Genomic DNA, 24,535 nt, shown 5'->3' with positions numbered 1-24,535 from the left:
GGCCTAAACGTGAGGGAGGAGGATGGCAGCAGAGAGAGTGAGAAGGGAGGTCCTCTTGGGCGAATTTCAGGCCAGGGAGTCAGGAAAAGAGACACACTGACACACACACACACACATACAGTACGTGTGTAAGCGGTTATAATTTTCAATTTATACGTACTCCTTGGGTGGTAAATTAGGAACCTGGGCAATTTTGACCCTTTTCACCCTTGGGAAGGTAAATTTAACTTCTCTGAATATTTTAAGATAAACGTATATAGTACAACTGCTATGGAAAACAGTGTTATAGTTCCCTCTAAAATTAAGCGTAGAATTACTAGTTGACTCAGCAACTTCACTTCTGAGTATATACCCAAAGAACAGAAAACAGGAACATAAACAGATATTTGTACGTTCATAATCACAGCAATATTTTTCACAATAGCTAAAAGCAGAAGCAACCGAAGTGTCCATTGACGGATGACAACATGTGCCATTATTCAAAATGTACCATTATTCAGCCTTAGGAAATTCTGACCCATGCTACAATATGGATGAACCTTGAGGACAGCATGCTAAGTGCAGTAAGCCAGTCAAAAGGACACATATTGTATGATTCTACTCATACAAGGTCCTTAGATTCAGAATTCATATTTATGTTTACAGAGACAGAAAGCAGAATGGTAGTTTCCAGAAGCTAGGTGGAGAAGGAAATGGCAACCCACTCCAGTGTTCTTGCCTGGAGAATCCCAGGGACGGGGGAGCCTGGTGGGCTGCCGTCTATGGGGTTGCAAAGAGTCGGACACGACTGAAGCGACTTAGCAGCAGCAGCAGCAGCAGGGAGACGGAGAGAAACAGGAGTTAGAGCTGAATGACACAGTTTCCGTTTTTGCAAAATAAAAAAAGTTTTGAAGATAGATGGAGGTGCTGGCTGGATAACAATATAAAAGTATTTAATCCACTGTGACATCACAGGTAACAAGGTATACTCTATGCTTTCAATGGTCAGCTTTATGGTGTATGTATTTTACAATGTGGGTGTGCTCAGTCGAGTCTGGCTCTTTGTGACCCTATGGGCAATAGCCCGCCAGGTTCCTCTGTCCATGGGATTTTCCAGGCAAGAATACCAGAGTGGGTTGCCATTTTCCATTCCAGGGGAATATTTTACTATAATTAAAAACAAATAGATAAATTTGTACAAATTAACAGCATGAGTTTGATTTTCTTAAACATTTCTATATCTGATTCTAAATCTGTGTTGGGCTAAAAAAATACTTTTCCACTATGGAAACTATTATCCCAAATTAACTTAGGTTGGGCTTCCCTGGTGGCTCAGAGGTTAAAGCATCTGCCTGCAATGCAGGAGACCTGGGTTCGATCCCTGGGTCGGGAAGATCCCCTGGAGAAGGAAAATGGGAACCCACTCCAGTCCATTGGGTCACAAAGAGTCAGACACGACTGAGTGACTTCATTTTCACTTTCACCTTTCCAAGAACATTTTGAAGATAGCTTTCCTTCCAGGTGAAGTTGGGTGACAACCTATGATACTGTTGGGACAGGAGGTCTAAAGCTTCAGAGACAGGACAGTTTTTATTCGAACCTTGACTGACAGCTTGAGCACCCTTGAACAGTCACAATATCATAGACTCCAAAGCCTCAAGGAGGGGCTGAGTTGACTGAGGCCATGCCCAGATCTAGGTCTCATCTCCATCCTCCCAAAGATTGTTCCATCATTGAACTGGATTGTACAATTCTTTGGTTTTTAATTTATTTGTATGTTTTCCCATTTAGCTCAAAAGACCATTGGACTTGTTGGGATTTTGCATTATTTTTGCATCTGAGTGGGGTTATACCTTCCAAATACATCTCACTGACCAATAATCGAATTCTGGGTCTCCGGGCTTTATTTAAGTCCCAGTGTTATTTAAGTGTCTATGAAGGTTGTTTCTGTCATACACATCCCCCTCCAGCTGGTGTTTTGGAAACATACCTTCAATCTTAGTCTTGAAGTGAGGGTATTTGTTGAGAATCTCCACCTGCTTCCTCCAGTCAAATTCATTCCTCCAGTAGGAGATGATTTTCTTCAAATAGTTGGAGTTGAAACCATAGTGGAAACGACTGTCCTCCAAAGGTGGAGTTAAACGGACCCTGTCAATCCTCTGATGTAAGTCCTGGAGAAAATGTGAGACCCCAAGGAGAGAAGGTGAGTGGGGCAGAGCACAAGAGAAAGTTTGTTTCCAGAAGACAGAGAAAACCCTGCAGCCACCAGACCCCATGCTACAGTAAAGGCAAAGCAAAATTTCACCAGATGGGATGAGGAGGCTCCTGGCCTCCAGACATGTGCTCTGGGTCGTCAGGTTTATCCCAGAAGAAAGCTCCTGGCTTCCCAATGGTGGCTGTTCCCCAAACATACGTTTTTCACTTTCAACTTCAGGTTACTTCTTATTTTTGTTTTTAAATGTATGAACAAAATGTGTTTTTAATTTATCAAGGCTTATATACAGCAAGGGGGGCTTCCCAGGTAGCTCAGTGGTAAAGAATCTGCCTGCTAATGCAGGAGACACAGGAGATCCCTGGGTTGGGAAGATCTCCTGGAGGAAGAAATAGCAACCCACTCCAGGATTATTGCCTAGAAAATCCTGTGGACAGAGGAGCCTGGTCAGCTACAGTCCATGGGGTCACAAAGAGTTGGACACAACTGAGCGACTAAGCACACAGCACATAGACAGCAGAGGGTGGCCAACTTTTTTATTTTTGGGGGCCAACTTTTTTCAAAAGGGCCAGATCATAAGCAGCTTAGGTTTTCTGAGCCACAGCTAACCTACTCTGTTCTTGTAGGATGGAAAAAGTCATAGATGGTACATGGACAGATGGGAGTGACTGTGTTCCAATAAAACTTTACTTATGGGCACTGAAATTTGAATGCCAGGTTAATTTTCATGTTACAAAGTATTATTCTTCTTTTGATTTTTTCCAACAATTTAAAGGTGTAAAAAACTATTCTTAGCATGGGAGCTGTACAAAAGCAGGTGGCAGACTATTATACATAAAATAGATAACCTATACTACAGCAGAGGGAACTCTTCTCAATACTCTGTAATAACCTGTGTGGGAAAGTGAAAATTGCTCAGTCGTGTCTGACTCTTTGCAACCCCATGGACTATATAGTCAATGGAATTTTCTAGGCCAAAATACTGGAGTGGGTAGCCTTTCCATTCTCTAGGGGATCTTCCCAACCCAGGCATCAAACCCAGGTCTCCCACATGGCAGGTGGGTTCCAATCTGAAAAAGAATGGATATATGTAATATTTATAATTGATTCACTTTGCTGTACACCTGAAACTAATACAGCATTGTAAATCAACTATACTCCAACGTAAAATCAAAATTAAATAAAAAAAAAAAGAAGGTAGCAGAATAGATTTGCCGACTCTGATACCAGTGTTAAGTGATACACTATATGTGAGTATGTGTGTGTTAGTCACTTAGTCATGTCCGACTCTTTGCGACCCCATGGACTGTAGCCCACCAGGCTCCTCTGTCCAAGGACTTCTCCAGGCAAGAATACTGGAGTGGGTTGCCATTCCTTCTCCAGGGGATCTTCCCAGGGATCAAACCCGGGTCTCCTGCACTGCAGGGGATTCTTCATTATCTGCTCCTCTTCTCAACTGCTAGACGAGAAGCTCTTTGAGAGAAGGCTCTCTCTCTTCTTCCAAGTACTTGGCACTAGGTCTGCACACAGAAGGTGCTCCCATACCCACAGAATGGAAGAAATGATGGGTAGGGATGTCCCAGGTCCCACCCACCCTCCCAGTCCTGCTCAAGCCTGGCTCTCAGCTTAGCCTACTCCAGGGTCACACCTATCCTTGGTGATTCCAGCCGTGTGCGGAGGACGGGGCCCAGGCTTTGGCATTAGACAGATCTGAGTCTAAATCCGCCAGCTTATTATCTCGGTCACTGTGCATTAACAGCTTTGCCTCTCTGAGCTTCAGTTTCTACATGACCGCAGTCACTGCACGTGATCACGAGGGTCTAAACACACAACAGGTGCCTGGCCACAGCTGGCCCCAGGCCAGGTTCTCTGCTCTGCAGCATTTTATGTCACCACAGCCTTGTTTTCACTCATGATCTCCACCCAGGCTCCAAGAAGGGCCTCACTTCTGCCTTCAAGCTCATCCCCAGGGTTTCAGGTGGGGCACAGAGGAGGCAGAAACAGCTGCTCTCTGTGACCCTTAATGCAGGTAGCTGGATTCAGCTGGCACTTCTTTCCTTGCGCGGGCACTACTGGGCCTTGGGAACCAGGAACATGGAGACAGAGGAGGGGGAAGGAGCAGAAGGGATGGGGTGGGCAGAGTAGGTGAGTCCAGTAGGAGAAAAGCAGGCAGAAAATAGCCCTAGAGGGACCACTTTGGAAGACCCTCCTTGGTGCCAGGCCCAACCCCCGATGGGGCCTCCCCGCCCCCCCCTCTGCTCAGCCATCTGGAAGGAGGTGCCTTACACTGATCTCCTCATCTGATGTTTCCACCTTGAATGGGCGGATGCTCTCATCCTCCCCAGCTGTGGGCCTCAGCCCAGGCCCCCACCATCCATCTTCAAGGGGCAAAGTCTCCTCCTTGTCCTTGGAGACGAGCCAGTAGATGACAAAGCCCAGCACTGAGGCCAGGAGTATTTCCAGCCACATGACTCCTGCAAAAGTAACAGCCCATCAACAACAGAGTCCGCCAGATAGCCCTCGACCTCTGGCTGGAAACGCCAGAATCCTGACTTCTTTCCCACCCAGTCCTCGATTTTGTGTACTTTTGACATGAAAAATAACATCAACATTTGTTGTTGTTTAGTTGCTGAGTCCTGTCCAATTCCTGCCACCCCATGGACTGCAGCCCGCCAGGCCCCTCTGTCCATGGGAGTTTCCAGACAAGAATACTGGAGAGGGTTGCCTTTTCCTTCTCCAGGGGTCCCGACTCAGGGATCAAACCTACATCTCCTGCACCGGCAGGCGGATTCTTTACTGGTGAGCCACCAGGGAAGCCAACATAAGCATAGTATGGAAAAATTGGAAAACAATAGAGAAAGCCACAAAAATCACCATAATCCTACCAAGCTATGGAATTCATTAATCAGATTTAGAAAAGATGAAGCTGGGTTGGCTTCTGCATAGCCTTGGGTGGTGGGCTCTGCATGTCTGAGGCCTCATGGTTCTCTGAGGGGGTCTCTTCCTCCAGACACTTCTGAGAAGCTTCTCTCCACTGTTGTGACATCCCTCCCCCACAGGAGGAGCAGGGACGTCTCTGAGCAGTGGGCTCAGGAGAGGAGATGGAGTCACACTTGCTCTTTGCTGTCTCTCCCTGAGAGGGGCCTCTCCTCAGGGTGTACATACAGGGCAAGGCGGGGGCGGGTCTGAAGAGCTGGGAGGTTATGTACATCTGGGGTTGGGGGGAGTGTTCAGTGGCCCAAATGTGGCCATATATCTCAGCTGGTTGTCAACAGTTTTGAGATTTAATTCACATACCATGTAATCTAGTGGTTTTCAGTATATTCACAGACACGTGCAACCATATTCACAATTCTAGAACATTTTCATCACTACAAAAAGGAACCCTGTACCCTTTAACTATTACTGGCACTTGACCCCCACACCACCCTGGCCTTAAGCAGCCACTAATCTACCTTCTGTCTACAGACTTGCTTATTACATTTCACATAAACTCAGATGTTTTAATCATTTGTCTGACTCCCCTACTTTTTTCGCAAAAGGGGAAGAAAGAAGAGCTTAGTTCCTGCAAACCAGTACCAGGCCGACAATGGCTCGGCATTATTATCTAGCTATTTGTTTTGCGTGTTTCCAAGGAAGTAACCCCCCTTCCCCTGAAGGTTCACAGTCAGAGAAATGTGTGAATATGGGCGCCATCCTCAGGCCAGAGACCTTTGCAGAGCCACCTCCCAGGCCCAGCCCAACTCTCCCCTGGAAACCTGGGGCAGGGGGAGGATGCCGCTAGCAAACCCACCCCAGTGTGCCCTCTATCCACTGCTGGGGGCTTGCCAAGGCCCTGCGGTTTGCTCTGCCAAGAAAATACGCACAGGCTTCTCCCACTTCCCACAAAGAGATGCTTTGTCTCTGCCAGGGAAACCCCTCCCCTTTGAGAAGAGCCAGCTGCTAGTCTTTGTGGTATTCGAAGGCAGGGACTGTGAGGTGCTGGGGAGCATGTGGGAAAAGACGGAAGGCAGAGAGCAGAGCTTCCCTTGGCAGCAGGAAGAGACAGATGTGGTTCACCTGTTGGGTGGGTCACAACGTAAGAATCTGGAGCTGGGAAGACAAGAACTGTGTCTATCCTAGTCCCTGCCCTGACCACAGTGCCCAGCATAATGTCTGGCACAGAAAGGCATTTTGCCAATATGTGTGCGATCAACATATACAGTGGATGCAAATAAGATGTTGCAGGATGTTGTCAAGGGAGCTGCAATCATGATGAACAAGAGGAGATGACTTTAATCTTCCAAGTGAATGATACACATCACCTTCCTTACCTGACTTCAGCACAGAGAGGTCAAGAGCACGGTTGTCACTTTCCGCTGGGTTATAAATGTCCTGCTTTCCCTTTTCTGTGTTGAATTATCCCAGGGCTTTCACTTGTCCATGTGAATTCTGAGTTCTCACCCTTTGAGCAGCTCCTTGGGAAGCAGCCAGGGAAACAGAATTGTGAAATACTGCACCCAGCTCCATGTTAGGAGACTGCAGGTGCCATCTTCACCCTCTACCGCCTTTTAACAATTGCTGGGTGCTGCCAACCTAGCAGACCTGATATGTGTGCAGATACTTAATTCCCCTGGACTTCGACAACAAACAGAACCATGAGCGAGAGTGTTGAAATGATCAGTATTCAAGCACTGCATCTAAACTCTGGGGACCTGGACAAGGGGCACCATGATGGGCCATGCTGGCACAGCCCAGGGCAAAGTGACAGATTCAAGGAGAAAGTTTAAAGCCCTTTCTCTTGCACCTTAATTAAGATAATAAGAATATTAGTTCTTGGTTCAAGGACATTGCTTTAGTGCTATTGATCTCAGATTACAAAGCAAGTTTTAACTGCAGTATGTTAATTTGCCACCTATTAACTACCCTTTATTTATTAGCAGGTATTAAATGTACATGAAGCAAGGCGCTCTAGGTTAGCCCAGTGTAACAGGCATTGACTGTCTGCTGGTAGGTTTTCAAGGGATATGATAAACCATGGCCCGTGAAAAATCCACCCACTAAGGAGCCAAATTTCACTGAACTTTCTTTATCACTTAAGGTAAGAACCAGGCACTTGCCCCAAATCACATCGCTCTTTCGAGGATTAGAATCTGCAGCCAAAGCATTCATTCCCGGTCTGTCGCCGGGTATGTTTCTCCTGCCACCCCGACCTACCCACCCCATCTTATTTCCTCTCAGCATCTGTTTCCAGCCTCAAGCCTTCATACCTGCCCTTTGGGTCCCAGTCAGAGCACAGGCGAGCCACGACTGCAAGGGAGGCCTCTCTCAGGTCAGAATATTTTTTTCCCCCAAAATTAAATAATAATAAACAAGACCTTCCCCGTCCCCGCGCACTGGAGCTGCGGCTCCATAAGGAAGGAGGTGGTTGGTCCGCGAACTCCGAGAAGAGGCGGGGCCTATGAGTCCGACCAATCAGAATTCAACCCCTCCATCCTTAGGTTTAACTCCACCCCCACGCTCCCAGGCCAGTGAGTGAAACCCTAGACAGACGCTCACTTCCAGGGGCGTGGAGGGTCTCGGAGTGCTGCGGCTGCCCTCAGACCTCCGGATCTCCCCAGTCAGGGCTGCTGCTTTATTTAGAGTATGAGGAAAGTGGAAGTCTGAGGCTCAGGAGAGACGGCGCCACTCTGCCTGCCCAGCTCCTTGTACAAAGCAGGCTATGGCGTGGAGCCAGCTGATGGCTCTTCTCCCCAGAGCGGGCTCTTTGGGGTGGGGCTGGTTGAAGAAACATCGCTCACAAGGGAGAGAAGCACTGTTCACCAGGAAATCCAAGGCCAACTGCACTCTGGCTGTGGCAGCCTCGGTTGGGGGAGGGGATGGCTCCAGGCAGGTGACACAGCTTCCCATCCCATCCCCCAACCTCCACCTCCAGGGGAAGAGAAGGGCTGCATCACTCCAGCTTCCTGGGCCGGCCAGTCGCTAGTTCGGAGCCATTGAACAGACAAGCTGAAGAGGAACTCAGCAACCTGAGTCCAACCCCTTCACTTCATAGCTGGGGAAACTGAATCCAGGGGTGGCCATAACTCACCCAAAGCCACGTGGCCAGGGAGCAACACATCTGGGGGGGGGGGGGGGAAAGGAGAAAAGAACCACTGTACTCCTGCCATCTATTGTAACTGGTCTAGGGCAAGGTTTCTCAACCTTGGCATAACTGACATTTTGGACCAGATAATTCTTAGTAGTCCTGTGCATTGTAACAGCATCTCTGGCCTCTAGCCAGTAATACCACCTCCTCCCCAATGTGGGATGACATTACATGTCTCCAGATACTGCCAAGTGTTCCCTGGGGGAGAAATTGCCTTCAATAGAGTGGAGAAGCCACACTACGGGTCAGTGATTCAACTTCAGTATTGTTGGATCATCTGAGGAGCTTGTTCAAGGGATTCAAGGGATCTCGGGTATGGCCAAAGAATCTACATTTCTAACTAATTCCCAAGCAGTGCTACTGCTCATGGTTCATGGACCACACTTTGAGAACCCCTGCTCTAGACTGGATTATATACTCGAAGAAGGCTGGCCGTCTGTCTTGCTCCCCAAGGTATCCCAGTGAAGACTGAGCCCAGTTCTGGCAGATGCAGGAATCCCAACAGTTACTGAATAAACACTTGGGTCTGACCAAGGTAGGAAGGACTGTGACCCTTCTACAGAATCAAGAGGCAAAGAGAAAATATCATCTCGAAGGTAACAGGTGAGCATCGCAGAGCCTCTCTCTGTGCACAGACTGGTAAACTAGTCCCATGCAGAAAGCTGGATCCAAGTACCCTCCTGGTTATGGGGAAGGGTGGAACCATGACTCCACATCCACAGAGTCCAAGATCCCAGCAGAAATTTGAACTAAATGTAACAGCTCCAGAGGACCCTGCCGCCCCCCAGCCAGGCCAGTGAAAGTCTCAGCAGCCAAACTCTCATGTTTTACCAACTTTCTTTTCCTGGTGGGGAGAAATTCCATAACCTCTCCTTCTTACAGTCTGCAACTTTGGGGGCAGTGGGACCTCAGAAAGCTTGGAAAGAAGCTGGGGCAATGTTGCCATACCGACCAAGTCACCTTCCTTGCAGGAATCTTTCCTATCTTCCCTCAGCCTCCAGCTTTTTTTTCTTCTGTCCCCTCCAAGTCAGTGCAAGCACACACTTGAAGCTGGGGGGTTTGGGGTTTCAGGCCCACTTCTGGCTGGTGGGCCTCAGTCCGATGACTGGACACAGATAAGACATTGACCTTTAAGATGGAAGGGTAGGTGGAGGGTCCCATCAAAATTGGAATTGAGGTAACAGTCCTAGGAGAGAAACTAGGATGAATTAAAATGTAACAGGAGGGAATTCCCTGGTGGTCCAGTGGTTAAGAATCCATCTTGCAATGCAGGAAACAAAGGTTCAATCCTTGGTTGTGGAACTAAGATCCTACATGCCTCGGAGCAACTAAGCCATAGTTACTGAGCCCATGTGTTCTGGAGCCACACCACACAACTAGAGAATTGGTGCACAGCAACAAAAGATCCTGAGTGCTGCAACTAAGACCTGATGCAGCCAGATAAATAAATATAAAAAAATAAATAAGAAGAATTGTTCATCACTGTAAAAACATGTAACAAGAGACTCATACAGTCACTCTGGAAGACTGTTTAGCAGAATCTACTAAAACTGGGCAGATACCAACTCTATGACTCAGCAATTCACTCCTAAGCATAGATCCAACCAAAATGTGTCTACATGTGTTCACGTGCTTGACAAAAATCACAACCTAGAATGTTCATGGCCACATGATCCAGGTCTGACGTGTATAAGCCAAAACTAGAAATAATCCAAATGTCCTCCCACTGCAGTTAAGGGTCTACTGATACAGTGGAACACCCTACAAGGAGAACAAATAATCTATAATTACACACAGTGACATGGATCTGTCCCACAAGCAGCGCTGGGCCAAGATGCCAGACACAAAAGAGAACTCACCATGTGACTCCGTTTGTATAGAGAACAAAGACAAGCAAAACTGATCTATAATAAGAGACTTTAGCAAGGTGCTTTTCTTTGGACTCAAGCATTATATGGTAAACTCTCCAGTGAGTGCAGTGTATAGACAGGTCTAGAAAAGAAAGGCTTGAAGAGCAAGACTTGGGCAACTTCATTGATGCAGTTCAGCAGTACACTGAGGAGTCACCCCCAGGATGCCCTCTAATGAGTCTGGGGTGGCCATGGTCACAGGCCTCCCCATAGCCTATATGCCACCCCTCAAATGTGGCACCCCAACCCGAGCTTTCTTTACTCAGTAAGACTTACTGACTCAGAAATCAGCCACTGGTAGCTTGATTCCTGGAAGAAGGTGGGACATTAGAGGGCAGACCTAGTCACTGGGTCCCTGGGAACAAAGTGTCGCCCAGTCCTACCATAACATCAAGGAAAATGCAAACACCTTGTGAGTTTAGGGAGGCCCAGTGGCCCACTATGGTGTTCCCATGTGAGGAGCCAGCCTGGCTTTCTTGCAGAACCTTCATTCCATGGGAACCCCCTTGCCTCCAACAGCAACCCGGACTACCTTTAAGAACTGGAACATTTTGGAGTTTACAATAAGGGATCTTCTGGCGTGCTTCCTTGTTTAAGTAATTCAAAGTCCAGCTCTGCCATTTACCAACTGAAGGGCTTTGGCCAACTTACCAAACCGCCCTGAGAGTCTGTGGTGGGGGTGGTGGTTTAGTTGCAAAGTCGTGTCCAACTTTGGGACCTCATGGACTATAGCCCACCAGGCTCCTCTGTCCAAAGGATTTCCCAGGCAAGAATACTGGTGGGGTTGCTGTTTCCTTCTCCAAGGAATCTTCCCAATCCAGGGATCGAACCCAGGTCTCATATATATTGCAGGTGGTCTCCTGCATTACAGGTAGATTCTTTACCAACTGAGTCACCAGGGAGTGTCTGTGGTCTCGTCTGTAAAATGAGGATCGTGCCAACTTCACAGGCTCAAAGCAGGTACTCCACAAATATGTGCTCTTATCACTATGTGGAATTTTCATGCCTCAAGAGACCCCAGAGGACCACTGTCCCTATCCCTATTAGATGACAGGCCTAGGACCCTGCCAAAGACTTGCATAAGGAGACTGGGAGCAGGAGAGTGCATGGCGTGTTCATCTACTGGCCTCCTCTCACTGAAGACAAACTTGAAGGTTAAGGAAAGTACAAGGTTATATACATCTTGGCTACTAGTGTTTTGCAATAGATGTCTCTGGGGGATAGGCCCCATTCTTTTCTGTTCTGAGAAGTTACATTAGGGTGCAGAATTCTGTTTACTAAGGCTTCCTGTTTCCAAGGAAAGCTATATTTATCTCATCTGTGTGGTCAGCTCCTGCTGGTGTAGAAAATATTCTATCCACATAAAAACATCAATATTTAGGAGACACTATGAAAAATTCAGAAGTAATACACCATGAAACGAGAGTCTCTGCTTTATTATGCTAGCATCTGAAATTGGAGGTTAATTCATTTACTCCAAAGCTTCCAAATATATATTTAATCTAACTAGGTTGTTGTTTTGTTTTGTTTGTAATGCACTTTTCCAGAATACTGGCAAAATACTTTGCTGAAAGAATTGGGCAAGTGAGGAGCCTTTCAGAATGAAAACATTTTTTCCCCTTGGAGCCACAGTACCCTTCCTTAAAAAATGATTAGTTGGCCTCAGAAGGAAAAGGTAGTTTTTGTTGCAAAGCAGCCAGATATTTTTAAAGACACAATAACTGGAAGATGGTGGTCATTTATTTCTAAGATATTGAACTTAGAAGGAAATCTGAACAACAATTGACTACTCTGATAAGAAATGGGATTGTATGCAACTTAAGTCTCCAAATTCTGTATCGAAGGTTTGAGCATGTGCTTATGAAACTTGGGGAAAAAATCAGGAATTAGTTCAAGCTGAAACAGTCAACTGCACAATATAGTGATCTTTACCCCTAAAAGATACAAACAGAGCAATTTATTATTTCACTTTTCTTTTGTTTTTCTGGGTTTGACTTGCAAAGGACAATTTTAAATATAGGAGATTAAGTAAAAGCAGCGCTTAGTTCTCTTTAGCATTGTTAAAAGGAAACTCGAGCTAAGAATTTTACTGAATGTAAAGTATTTCTGTTATGCTTGGGGCAGAAACACCACTTTTAAAACAAACAAGTTCACTATGAGATTGATGCTAAAAGTTCAAAAGAAAACTCTGTTTGCAGTTGGAATGTATAAAGTATCAAGAAGTCATTTTGCTCTTTTGAAGAAAATAAGAGAGCTGGATTGGTGCCTTGGAAAAGCAAGTATAAACTTGCTTTTGGATCAAAGGGCGGTTTAGCAAACACTGCCTGTGATGATGAGCTGGCTTCTTTGCAGGCACAAGGAACAAGACATAGTCTTGTGCCTGCTGAAGTTCATGCCCTAGAAGGACAAACAAATGAACAAATGACATCCCTCGAATGATAGATACAATAATATCTACACAGATGGAAGAGAAGTGTACAAAGGTAAGAGTGGTAAGCCGGCCACAAAGGCTTCATGGAGTAGGGTTTTTAGGGATGAATAGGAGTTTACCAGACAGAAAATAATGGCGGAATAGAGATACATCCAGGGAGAAAAGAGAGCGTGTACAAGGACTTCCCTGGTGGTCCAGTGACTAAGACTCTGCATTTTTAATGTAGGGGGCCCAGGTTCATTCCCTGGTCAGGGAACTAAATCCCACATACCACAACTCAAGATCCTGTGTACTGCAACTAAGATCCAGTGAGGATAAATAAATAAATAAATTCATTGAGCATTTAAAAATCCACAAGTAAAAACAGAGAGAGAGCATGTGCAAAGACATGAAAGTAAGAAAGTGCATGGTATAAGCAAAGATCCACAATAATCTACATCCATGTTCAGTGTAAGAGTTGATTACAAGCTTTGGAGGGCAGTCATTTAACTTCTTCCTGTATTAACTGAAAGGAGTCCCTATTTTATCTCTTTTATAAATTGTTACTTCATCATGATGAAGCTGACTCAGGAGTTTTAACTTAGAAATCGTGTTTGCAGTTCAGAGGACCCTTCTGTGAATTAGATCTCAAGGGGATCAAGGGAAGGAAATATACTTGGGAGGTGAGTCTTTCATGGTTGTGTGAGAAAAAGGTGGCCAGGGCAGGAGATTATTCAAACCCAGCATTCCACCCCAGTTGCCCTTAGTGATTTGGCTGCTCCAGCAGACATGCTCCCAGATTGAGATATTGTGGCAGACTGCCAGCTATGTTTTCCTCTTCCTTCTCAGCACTGAAATTTTTATTTTAGTCAGAGAAGCCCGGCTAAACACTACATTTCTTGGCTTTCAGTATGACAGGGTGATTAGGTGCTAACGAAGAGCTGGAAGTGTGTTTGAGGCAGAGCCATCTGTGATCCAGACAGAACCTTCGTGTGAATTAGGGAAAGACATCCATTCCTCAAAATACTGTCAGAAAATGAACCCCATATACTGCTTTTGTTACAGGACACCTCACTGCCATCTGCTAGAAAGCACTTGGAAATAAAAATACAGATCCATGATGACTATGATATGAATGGTTTCCTTGTCCAGTGAACAACCTGTGCAAGGGTACACTGGTCTTGTATGTGTGTGAAGACTATGTAGAGAGCTCTGACTCAGCTGGAAAGCTGCACATTCTGCCCTTCCCCTGCTTTTTCACGCTCCCTGGGACACAGACACGATGGTTGGACTCCGGTAGCCATTTTGGACCATGAAGTGATCTTGAGGATGGAAATCAGAGATGATGGGGAAAGACGGAAGTCATCATGGAACCATCAGCCCAACACTGGATTACTTACTCCCAAACTTCCTTTGTATAACAGAAAAATAAACTTCTATATTGTTCGAGCTGTTGTTATTTTGAGTTTTCTATCATATAAAGCCTAAAGTAATCCTAACTTATTGAGAAAGTCAGGGGGGAAAGAAAATATATCAAGTCCTCCAGGGCACACTCTTAGGAACAAATGCTCAGTTTTCAAAATTTTCAGTGCTATATACAATTTCCATGCTATAGAACATGATAAAAAACATGTCCCTGCTGCCCCAGTCACAGAAAGGTATGTTCTCAAAAGATAGACATAACACAGTAGGTGGCTCCTCGAAGAGGTGTTGTCAAGAATGGGGCCATCATTCTTGAGAACAGGAAAGGATATTATCCCACTTGACTCCAACTATTCAGACCCTTCTTTAAATAAAAACCTCGGTGAGAAGCAATTTTGTAATACCTGTCAGGATGTAAGATACAAATGACCTTTGACTCAGCAATTCTAGTTCTAGGAATTTCTGCCTCCAAAATACTGAGTTTATGTTTAAGTAAAATGCCATATGTACAAAAATATTCACTACAGCTTTTTTTTTTTTTTTTGTAAAAGCAGAAGACCGAAACAATATAAATATTCATCTTCCGGGACCGTGAAATACTCTGTGACATTCATACAGCGAATATGTGCAGAAGGTAAATCTATATGCTAATACGAAAAGATCTCCATGATGGCTATGTGAAAAAAGTAGGGTACAAAAAAGTGTGTACGATTACCGGGTGACATTGGTGTGGACCAAAGGACACACACAGTAAAATGTGGAGACTGCCAGATTCACGCAGACGCTGGTGACAGTGGCCTCGGGCAAGGAGGAAACACTTGCACTGAATAAACTTCTGTGTGTCTAGAAAAACTTTTTTTACCATACACATGAACTATCTGCCCCCAAATAAAATAATCATACATTTTCTAAAGTATAGAAGACCGCAAGAGTGACTCTTCCCTGTGATCCTGCTCCAAGAGTGAGTCAGACACCTCACAGCACCAGAGCTGCACAAACTGGCTGGTGTGACTTCCCAGTGGCCAGGAAGCCCTTGAGACAAAGGTGAGTCTGGAAACCTGGAAACCCACGGGCATCTGAGAGCTGGGGGCCTGGCAAACATGAAATGGGGTAAAGAAATCTGACTGGGCTGTGGGAGAACTGGTGTCCAAATGGGGCTGTCCTTTCTGGGCATGTAGTTCCCACTGCCTCCTCTGGAGAGAAGACACACACGTGAATCTCTAACCCAGACCTACCCTGGGCAACAGACTCAGGCACCCACCTGCCAACTTGACAGTTCTCCAATGTCTCAAAACCTCCTCCAATGCATCTGAGGTTGCACTTGTCTCCTGAAACTTTGTCTTCTTCTGTGGTCCCCTCTCCCTGTAGCTGGAAGTATCTACTTCTAACTGCCAAAAACCCAGGCGATGGCCTTGAAACCCCCCATCCTCCATTTCATCCACATCCCATCTATAGGCGAGTTCCGGAAGCTCCACCTCCCAATTATATCACAAACCCACCTCCACCACCGCCAGCCCGCCCGCGTGCCTAGGTGGTGCCCCTCTCTCCCTGGACTACAGCTGGGTCCACTCACCCCTGCTCTGCCTCCTCCAGAGTGCTCTGCAGCCAGAGCGATCTTCCGGAAACTCAAACCTGACTCTACCATGCCCCTGTTAAAACTCCTAAATAGCTTTCTGCTACTTTGGGGACAAAACTGGAAAAGGTCACTTATCATTCCAAACCCAAAGAAGGGCAATGCCGAAGAATGTTCAAACTACTGCACAATTGCACTCGTTTCACACGCTAGCAAGGTCATGCTCAAAATCTTTCAAGCTAGGCTTCAACTGGGCTTCCCTGGTGGCTCAGCTGGTAAAGAATTTGTCTGCAATGCAGGAGACCTGGGTTTGATCCCTAGGTTGGGAAGATCACCTGGAGAAGGGAAAGGCTACCTAATCCAGTATTCTGGCCTGGAGAATCCAATGGACTATATAGTCCATGGGGTCTCAAAAGAGTTGACAACAATGAGCGACTTTTCGCTTTCAGGCTTCAACAGTACATTAACCAAGAGCTTCCAGACGTATAAGCTGGGTTTAGAAAAGGCAGAGGAACCAGAGATCAAATTGCCAACATCCAGTGGATCATGGAAAAAGCAAGAGAATTCCAGAAAAACATCTACTTCTGCTTCATTGACTACGCTAAAGCTTTGGACAGTATGGATCATATCAAATTGTGGAAAATTCTGAAAGAGATGGGCCTACCAGACCACCTTATCTGCCTCCTGAGAAACCTGTATGCAGGTCAAGAAGCAACAGTTAGAACTGGACATGGAACAACGGACTGGTTCCAAATTGGGAAAGGAGTATGTCAAGGCTATATGTTGTCACCCTGCTTATTAACTTCTATGCAGCATACATGGTGAGAAATGCCAGGCTGGATGCAGCACAAGCTGGAATCCAGATTGAGATCTAGAGGGTGAGGATCAGCCTGAGGATCACAGTGGGGAACACAGTGGGGAGGGGCACAGCCTGAACTGGAGACTCTCCTTCCTCAAACCCAGGCAGGTGGTGAGAACCTCACAATTGGAAAATGCTCCCTAAACTATAGAAAGCTACCAGCTAACTCCAAATCAGCGCTCACCATGTACCTGCCCTTCGGCCAGAAGAGGCCGAGAAGGTGGCCACAGCCCTGAGCCCGTGGAGAAGGCCCAGCTCTGGCCTCCATCTGGGAATTCCTCCATCCACCCTGTCATCCGAAGTCTTCCTGATAGGGATTCAGACATGAGAACCTCACGCTCCTTCTGGGAGAAGCCAGCCACTGGCCAACAATGGCGTGGCAGAGAGGTACGCTGTGGGCCCCCAGACTCCGGGCCAGAGAAAGGTGGGGCTGGGGATCGGTGTGCTTCGGCAGGCTTGGCCCCTCCCCGCCCTACCAGACTTGCTGCTCCTCTGGGGGTAGGCACAGCCTGCAGAACGGGGAAAACAGATAGCCTCCCCTCCACTTCAGGCTGGCCTGCCAACACAAACCTTGAACGTTCTTCCTCAAACGCAGGCCAACAGACGGCCACATCTGGGGCTCCTGGGGCTCCCCAACCATGACACTCAATGTGGCAGAGAGCACTCAGGCCCAGGGTAGGTGGAGGAAAACCCTGGGTGCGGGCGCCTCCCCGACCCTGCACAGCCCAGCACGTGACCAGCCTCTCCACTCACAGCCCTCTCCCTGAACCGCAGTGGCCGGCAAGGCCCCAGGTGGATGGTGTCCAAGGATAAGGTCATCTGGGTTGGGCTGATTAGAATCTTCTGCAGTAGGGTGAGGGCTGTGTTTATCTCCCTGAAAGACCTGGAGCCAAAACTGCGAGAGCAGCCTGGAGCCGGAATCCGGGAGAAAGGAAAAAGTAGTTTATAGGCAAAAACAAAGGGACATAAAAAAGTGTAAACAGTGTGGGGGGCAGCCTTCTGATGGGGCAGCCCCTGTTCTGGGTCCTGAGGGAAGGAAGACATCCCTGTCTGCCCTTGAGAGTCACCCTGCCCTCTGCCCCCAGCTATATACGCATACACACACCTGAATAGATAACAGGAAGAATACAATTAGTGACCACTGATCTGATGAAAATCGTGGAGTAGGGTGCCAGCTCGGCTGGTGGTCAGGTACTAACGGCCTGCTTTGAATCCTGGCTCTACCACTTGCCAGCCATAGGCCAGGTAACCTTAGGCCAGTGACTTCATTCCTCCATGCCTCAGTCTCCCTGTCTGCAAGGTGGGCAGAATAAAGTACATCTCCTACTGAGCGAACAAAGGTAAAGTGGCCACAGAGGGAATTTTTGACTGAAAACAAAAAGGGCATTCACTTTTTGTTTTTAGATCCTGGGAACACGAAGGTGGGGGAGACAGACCTAGCCTGAAGCTGAGGGAACCTTCTCTGAGGAAGTGCTACCTGAACAAAGGTGGGAAGTTAAGGAGGTTTCTTTGTAAGAGGGAAGAGCAGTGGGCTCCAAGGTGGATATGTTGTTGTTGTTGTTTAATCGCTCAATTGTGTTCGACTCTTTGCGACCCCATGGACTGTAGACCACCCGGCTCTTTGGTCCTTGGAACTGTCCCAGCAAGAATACCAGAGTGGGCTGCCATTTCCTTCTCCAGGGGATATTCCTGGACCAGGGATTGAAGCTGCATCTCCTGCATTGGCAGGAGGATTCAGCCTGGGATAAGGAAGGGGCAGCCTCAGCATCTGACAGGAAGAGTCTGGAACGGTGAAGGGGGGCCATGCCGTGAGCTGGCTGGCTCAGAGCACCTCCAGGGAGGAGACAGCGACCTCCACAGATTTTAAACACCCCTGGAGCAGGCGTGGCCACAAACTCACTCGCTCAACCTTCAGCCCAGACTTTTAGTTAAGCAACACAAGTGGGGAGTAGACCCTCTCTCTACCCTACAGGGTGCACATGCTCACGCTCGGGGAGTTTTATTTGAACCCTTTCCATCTCAAGTTTGCCAATTAAAATAAGACCTGTAAAGTTGTCCATTGGTTCTAAATCACCAAAGGAAAAACCCAAGTGGAACACAGTTCATTGCCTATGAGGCAAAAGCATTACCTTCCTGGCATTTCAATACGTGGCATTTTCTGTTTGAGGAGAGAAAGACTCCTATTCAGGAGATAATAGGCGTGGGACATATAATACACCTGTTGGATTTCCTTCCCACCATTAACCACACTCTCTCCCCTCCCTCCCATCCCCAGAGTGGCTTTTCTCAGCAGTGTGCTCCGGCTCTGGGAGCTTCCTCAGTAGTGTGTAACAGGATAGCACCGCAGGCTGGGCCACAGCACGGTCACCTGAGCTGGCTCCCTTGTCTAAAATGCACGGAAAGGCGTCCCTGTGCTCACGTACTGCAGCCCTAAGGACTCAGGTTGGAGTTTAGAGGAATATTCTGTGTTGCTGCTGTCTTGGTGGGGTCAGTCTGCTTGTGGAAGTGTCTAGGTTGCAAAAAGAAATACAAAAGCTAAAAATGGCGTTCAACCAAAGAAATTAAGATGTTCCATCTTGACAGTATCACCGTGACCCTGAGACCTGCCTGTGGGAAGGGGGCAGGGTGAGGGCAGCTGTTCCCTGCAGCTGGCAACCAGGCTGCCTGCTCCTGCCTTCTCACAGGGACAACTTGGTTCACAGGGAGAAAACTGGAAAGCGGAAAAGGCCGTCCATTTTCCCCCAAAAAGCTGGTAAGAGAGTCAGACTTCCCTGAGCCCTTGGCACGCATGGTGTTAATCATGGAGCGTGGCACTGGGACCTGTGCTTCTCTTACTTTCCAAAAGGTCCAAGTCTCTCCAGTCCTGACAAGAGTGATACAACCGGAAAGCTGCACCCAGGATCGCAAAGGTCACTCATTCCGCAGGAAAAGCCAAGCCCCAGGTTGAGCTGCTGGTGGACATCCCGAGGTGGTGGTCCTCGGGGAAGGGTGGAGTCCCAGGTCCGGCCAGTGAGGAGCACAGTAGGGGTCTCTGAGCCCGAGGCAGCTGGCCTCCCGTTTGCTCCTGATCAGCTTCCCACTGCCCTCAAGGCTCACACTGCAGACCACAGCCCAGCTAGAGCCAGCCCGATGGGCCCACAGGGGATAGGGGCGCTCAGAACCCTTCCAGAATATCGCTATGTGTCTGGGTGCCACCACCTCCCTGGACGAAGCCCTGGACTGGGCCATGGGGGTGGGAAGACTCTAAGCACAACACCTCATGTTCTACAATAACCCCGAGAAGTAAGGCATGTTAATAGTTTTGTTTTTCTGTTTTAAAGAGATTTAAAAATGAAGCTTCAACAAGTTAAATAGTTTGCACAAGTTAACCCAGCTTGTAAGTGCCAAAACTGCATTTTAATGCAGTCTGTTTATGAATCTTCCCAAATGTTAAAGGCAGCCAAAACTCCTGCTCCTGACTTGGGACAAGCCCCATGGTCTCCATTTGTGGGTTAGCTATGGAATCCTCCGGAAAGTCCTTAAACTCCCCAAACAGAGGAGTATTTTTTCCCCCCATAATGCAATCACTTTCAGTCGGGCGATGGAGAGTTTAGCAGACGTGGCTTTGTAGTAGCTGGACTGTGCCCTCAACTGGCTCCTTGTGACAACAGTGTCCGCTATCTGACGGCAAAGTCAAGACACAGACAATGGGGTCCAGTGGACAGGAAGACTCCCCTGCAGGTCCTGGAGCCTGCCTGGAGATATGCTCTCAGGCTAGACTTTAGAGAGTGAAAATAGCTGCTCTCTGGTGACAAAGGATAAGCCTCCCTCAGGAATGTAAACAGAGTTTTTCTTCAGTGTCCATGGGGGACGGGTTCCAGGACCTCCAAATACCAAAATCCATGGATGCTCAGGTCCCTTATATAAAATGGTGGCATACAGTCAGCCCACTGTCTTGGCAGATTCCACATCCATGGCCTCAAAACCCAGGGTTACGGAGGGCCAGCTATCTACCCTTGATGGCAGAAGAGACTGTTTCAGTTTGAACTTGGTTTGTATAATCGCCTGTTCAGTAATACAGTGTGCAAGGAAGGGCAGGACTGCACAGCTGTCCCCTTGACAAGGGAGTGTCCAGCACTCCCCCGTCAGGGAGGGAGGTGGAGGCAGCTGGCTCCTTGGCAAAGTTTCAGTTCCCTTTAGGGTGAACTTCTGGGGTGCCTTCTCCCTGCTGCAACCTCCCTACCTGACCACACAGCCCCTGGATCCTCTGCTCCTAGAGTCCGGGCCAAGAGCCCCCCATAGGCAGCCCACAGGTAATCCACGGGGCCAGCTGGGCTGGGAAGTGATCCTTCTGCCTTAACCCTTGGCCCTCAACCTCTCCCTGGGGTTTTGTGCTGGGCCCACACCCCAGGCATGGCCCTTCACTCCATTTCACATTGCCCTCAGTGGGCCTGGCATGGGCTGCAGGTGCACCCCAGCCCCTCAAAGCTGACCATTCCCCACTAACCTATTTCCTTTTCTGAAGATCCCTTTGGATTCTTATGCACAAAATCATCACATAATACAGCTGTAAGAGGCTTTGCACATTATAAAGTCCAACCTCATTTCATGGATGAGGTCCACAGAGGGGACCCGACTGGCAGAGTTGGGACACCAGCTGGATCTTCTTTCTAGCCAGTTCTCTTCCACATCACTGTATTACCTCTCAAAGGAATGAATCACTCATGACGGGATGTAGGGTTTGATCAGAGGTGGGGTTTGAGCATGGGATCCTAGAGGCCCCTCAAGTCACCACAGGCTTGCTCTTTGCCCACTCCAGCCCAAGTGGGTCTGCTCTGAGCTCTTTCTTCGGCAGCAGTGAGCAGCACATACTGAGCCCTGCCTTGTTTTTTTAAGCCCAGTTGTGTCTCATATCTTTGAATATCTCAGCTCAAGGATGGAGAACTAGAACCTGGGCAGCCCCTCCCTTTTCATGTCTGGGCCAGGATAGGATGCTGGGAACAAAGTCAAGATTCAAGTCAGCAAAGACCAAGTCTGGGCATACTGGGTTATGTCCATGGGTGGGTCACCGTGCAGTGATAACACGGGGGCTCCTTGTGACCTCCAGCTAGTGCTGATTTAGACCTCAGACTCGAACAATGACACCACAGGAGGGGGCTAGGGGAGGCATTCCATTTCCTCCAATGATCTGATGCCCTTTCGCTAAGGGTCCCTCCGCCCAAAGATCCCCTAATACGTCACTTCCCACAGACCTCCCACTCCCGTAAGTCTGTACCAGCCAGGGTGCTTAAGGCATAGCTGGGAGGCAGGTGGGATCATATAGGGAGCATGTGGGTTGGAGCAGATGGTGTTGAAGTTCATCCTGGCTGCCTTGCTGAACAGTTATTTTCCATGGAAGACTTTCTTTTTCTTGGAACTGGAGGGGGGAGAGCCTCTTGTTCTCAGGCTGGGCCAGTTCAGTTTATCCAGTAGATTACTCACACCAAAGGACATGGGTGGCAGCTTGGCCCACACTCAGCAAACAGACATAAAGTTCACCCATGCCAGGCACATGCCTGGTATGGGGCCTTTGCACTTACTTGACCTGGTGTGCCATCACTCCAGAGAGCGGCCTGCCACTCCCTCATTCCACCTTCCCCCACCCCACCCCCCACTTCTTTCTTCACTGCTTTGTTTTTCTCCCTGGCACACATGGCTTTCTAACATACTTTATATTTTACAAATTTATTTTGTATATTGTCCATCTTTCCCCCAACAAAACTATAGACTCTATGAAGACATGTTCCCTACTGAGCCCCTGTGCCCAGGGCAGAGCCTGCACACATGGTCAGTCCTCTGGATTTGCTCGGGAAACATGAAGAAGCCAACACAAAGCCCTTCTAGGTGCGGACATTTGGGAAAGAGAAACTGCTGAACCCTCTCCGTGCTGTGCTAAGTCACTTCCATCGTTTCAACTCTTTGAGATCCTATGGACTATAGCCCACCAGGCTCCTCTATCCATGGAATTCTCCAGGCAAGAATAGTGGAGGGAGTTGCCATGCCCTTCTCCAGGGGATATTCCAACCCAGGGATACAACATACATCTCCCGTGTCCCCTGCACTGCAGGCAGATTCTTTACCCCTGACCCACTGGGGAAGCCCAGAGTTTCTTGCTAAATCAGACCGACTAGGGCTAGTGAAAGACCACCACAAGGTCCTCAAGCCCCTACTCCCAGAAGGACGCAACCACCACACCAGAAGACAGTGTTACTTTCCAGACTTCGGCCACTTCTTTCAAGTGTTAACTTTTAACACTTTTAACACTAAATTCAGAGGAGTCTGCAGAGTGGCACTAAAACAGGCATAAATCCCAATGTTCTCAACAATTTCCCGCAACAGCTCATACATCCGATGTACTGGGTGCTGAGGTGCCGAATGCAGAGGTCCCCCCCTTACCTTTCACCCCTATTCTCTGTACAGAGCTCGCGGGGCGGGGACAGGGCTAAGAGAGGGCTGTCTGCCCATCCCTGCGTCAGGGGCCCAAATCCCCCGGCTTTGTGGAGCCGGAAGTTTATATAGTAGAGGAGAGTGAACGGGGTGTGAGCGCCGCTTTAATAGAAATCAAAATCAGAGTCACAACATCGTCAGAGCCCGCGCCGGCACCCCGAAAGCTTCAGAAGGGCCGGGCAGGTGAGGGGCCATAGGCTAAGTTCCCCAGCATCCCTCCGGAGAGGGAGGCTTGCAGGAGGATCGGGTCTCTGCTGCCCCTAGACTGGTCACATCCCTAGGCTCCTACTGCATGGTGAACTTTTTCCCGGACCCAAGTTTCCTCGCCTGGGCGCTGAGCTGGGCGGGGTTGGCCCTCTCTCCAGAGATTAGAGCCAGGAGTGGGAGAGAAAAAGTGGGACCGCGGTTAGAGATGGTGAGAGAGGACATCTCAGCCAAAAGACTTGAGGTCTGTTTAGGACTCTGGTGACAAAAAAGTGCAGTTTCACTGCATGAGCCAGACGCCCCCTGGAAGCTGTACTCCCCGGGACAGCCAGGCAAGGGGGCCGCCTCTGCGCTCCCCCGTCCCCAACTCCCGAGTCGGTTGGCAGAGCGCGTGCGGGCCTCCTCCCGGAATCCCGAGCGCCTGCGGACCGCACGCGGCGAGGCCTCGGTCGGGATCCAGCTGCGGGCGGCGGGGCAGGGGCGGCGGCGGAGGCCTGTGTCAAAGTCTCCCCGCAGCCCTGGCTGTACGGCGCCCGCCGCCAGCGTCCCCCAGCCCTCGGGATCGCGTTGTGCCCCTGCACCCTGGGAGCGCCCGGGCCCGGGGAAACTGCGCACGACGCCCCGGAGCGCTTACGGTCGTCGGTTCCCTGGCTCCTGGGCTTGGCCGTCCCTCTGGCTCCGGCTCTCCGGGTTCCTCTGCTCCCGATTCGCGTGTCCCCTGACTACCCTGCGCTGACCCCGCCCGGGCTCGGCCCCTCAGCGGGCGGGCCGGGCCACCGGGGTTCAGTCCCGCTCCGCCCCTGTTACCTGGGCCACCCGGTTGACTCTGCACCTTCCTAAGCCCGCCTCTGCTTTGGAAGAGGGCTCTCAAAGTGCGGCCCGCGGTCAGAAATGGTGCCGAAGTTCTTAGGAACTCAACTGAATCAATCAATCAACAAACTCAAGCTTCAGCCTTGTATAACTTGTTTCATATTTTTACCAGTTCATTGTTATTGTATTTTACACGTGTGTTGTGTCCAGGACAGATTGGGAAATTTTAAAGCAAACAAACCTGTCTTTCAACACACAGACGGAGAAACACTGGTCTGAGTGAAATTTGAACCCGCACAAAGAGGTCTTCATGGTGAGGACTGCCATCTACAAAGTGGAGCTCGACGCTTGGAGAGTAGCTCGTTCCTGGCTAATAAAAACACTCAACTCAGTTTCCTCTCCAAACCTTTGCTTATGTAGTATTCCTGGAAAGGATGCTCTCCTGCATCCAAATATGAAATCCTACTGTTCTTTAATCCCACACCTTCCTAGTGAAGCCTGATCTCATCCCTGCAGTCTCTGACATCTCTGTACTCCTTCAAAACTTGCAGTCTGTGAGATTCC

At 48.5% G+C, this 24,535-nt stretch overlaps 1 protein-coding gene across 5 annotated transcripts in view; it reads right to left on the bottom strand.

Annotated features, from left to right (window-relative positions):
- Positions 1–24,097, bottom strand: part of EPHX1 (epoxide hydrolase 1) — a 37,585-nt gene extending 13,488 nt beyond the window's left edge. Inside the window, exons 1-4 of one of the 5 annotated variants that reach the window (XM_061382391.1) lie at positions 23,796–23,814; positions 6,505–6,648; positions 4,478–4,665; positions 1,970–2,150 (exon numbers count right to left, since the gene is read on the bottom strand). In XM_061382391.1, coding sequence (XP_061238375.1) covers positions 1,970–2,150; positions 4,478–4,660 — 364 coding nt within the window. In that variant the 5' untranslated portion in view covers positions 4,661–4,665; positions 6,505–6,648; positions 23,796–23,814. Of the gene's footprint in view, positions 1–1,969; positions 2,151–4,477; positions 4,666–6,504; positions 6,649–7,440; positions 7,603–23,795; positions 23,879–23,968 lie in introns of those variants that run through there. The other 4 variants (XM_061382387.1, XM_061382389.1, XM_061382390.1 and 1 more) reach the window with 4 other exon arrangements.
- Positions 24,098–24,535: the final 438 nt, after the last annotated feature.

The sequence above is a fragment of the Bos javanicus genome, chromosome 16 (assembly GCF_032452875.1).
Source record: "Bos javanicus breed banteng chromosome 16, ARS-OSU_banteng_1.0, whole genome shotgun sequence".
Lineage (NCBI taxonomy): Eukaryota > Metazoa > Chordata > Mammalia > Artiodactyla > Bovidae > Bos > Bos javanicus.
This window is presented reverse-complemented; position numbering and strand designations above follow the sequence as displayed.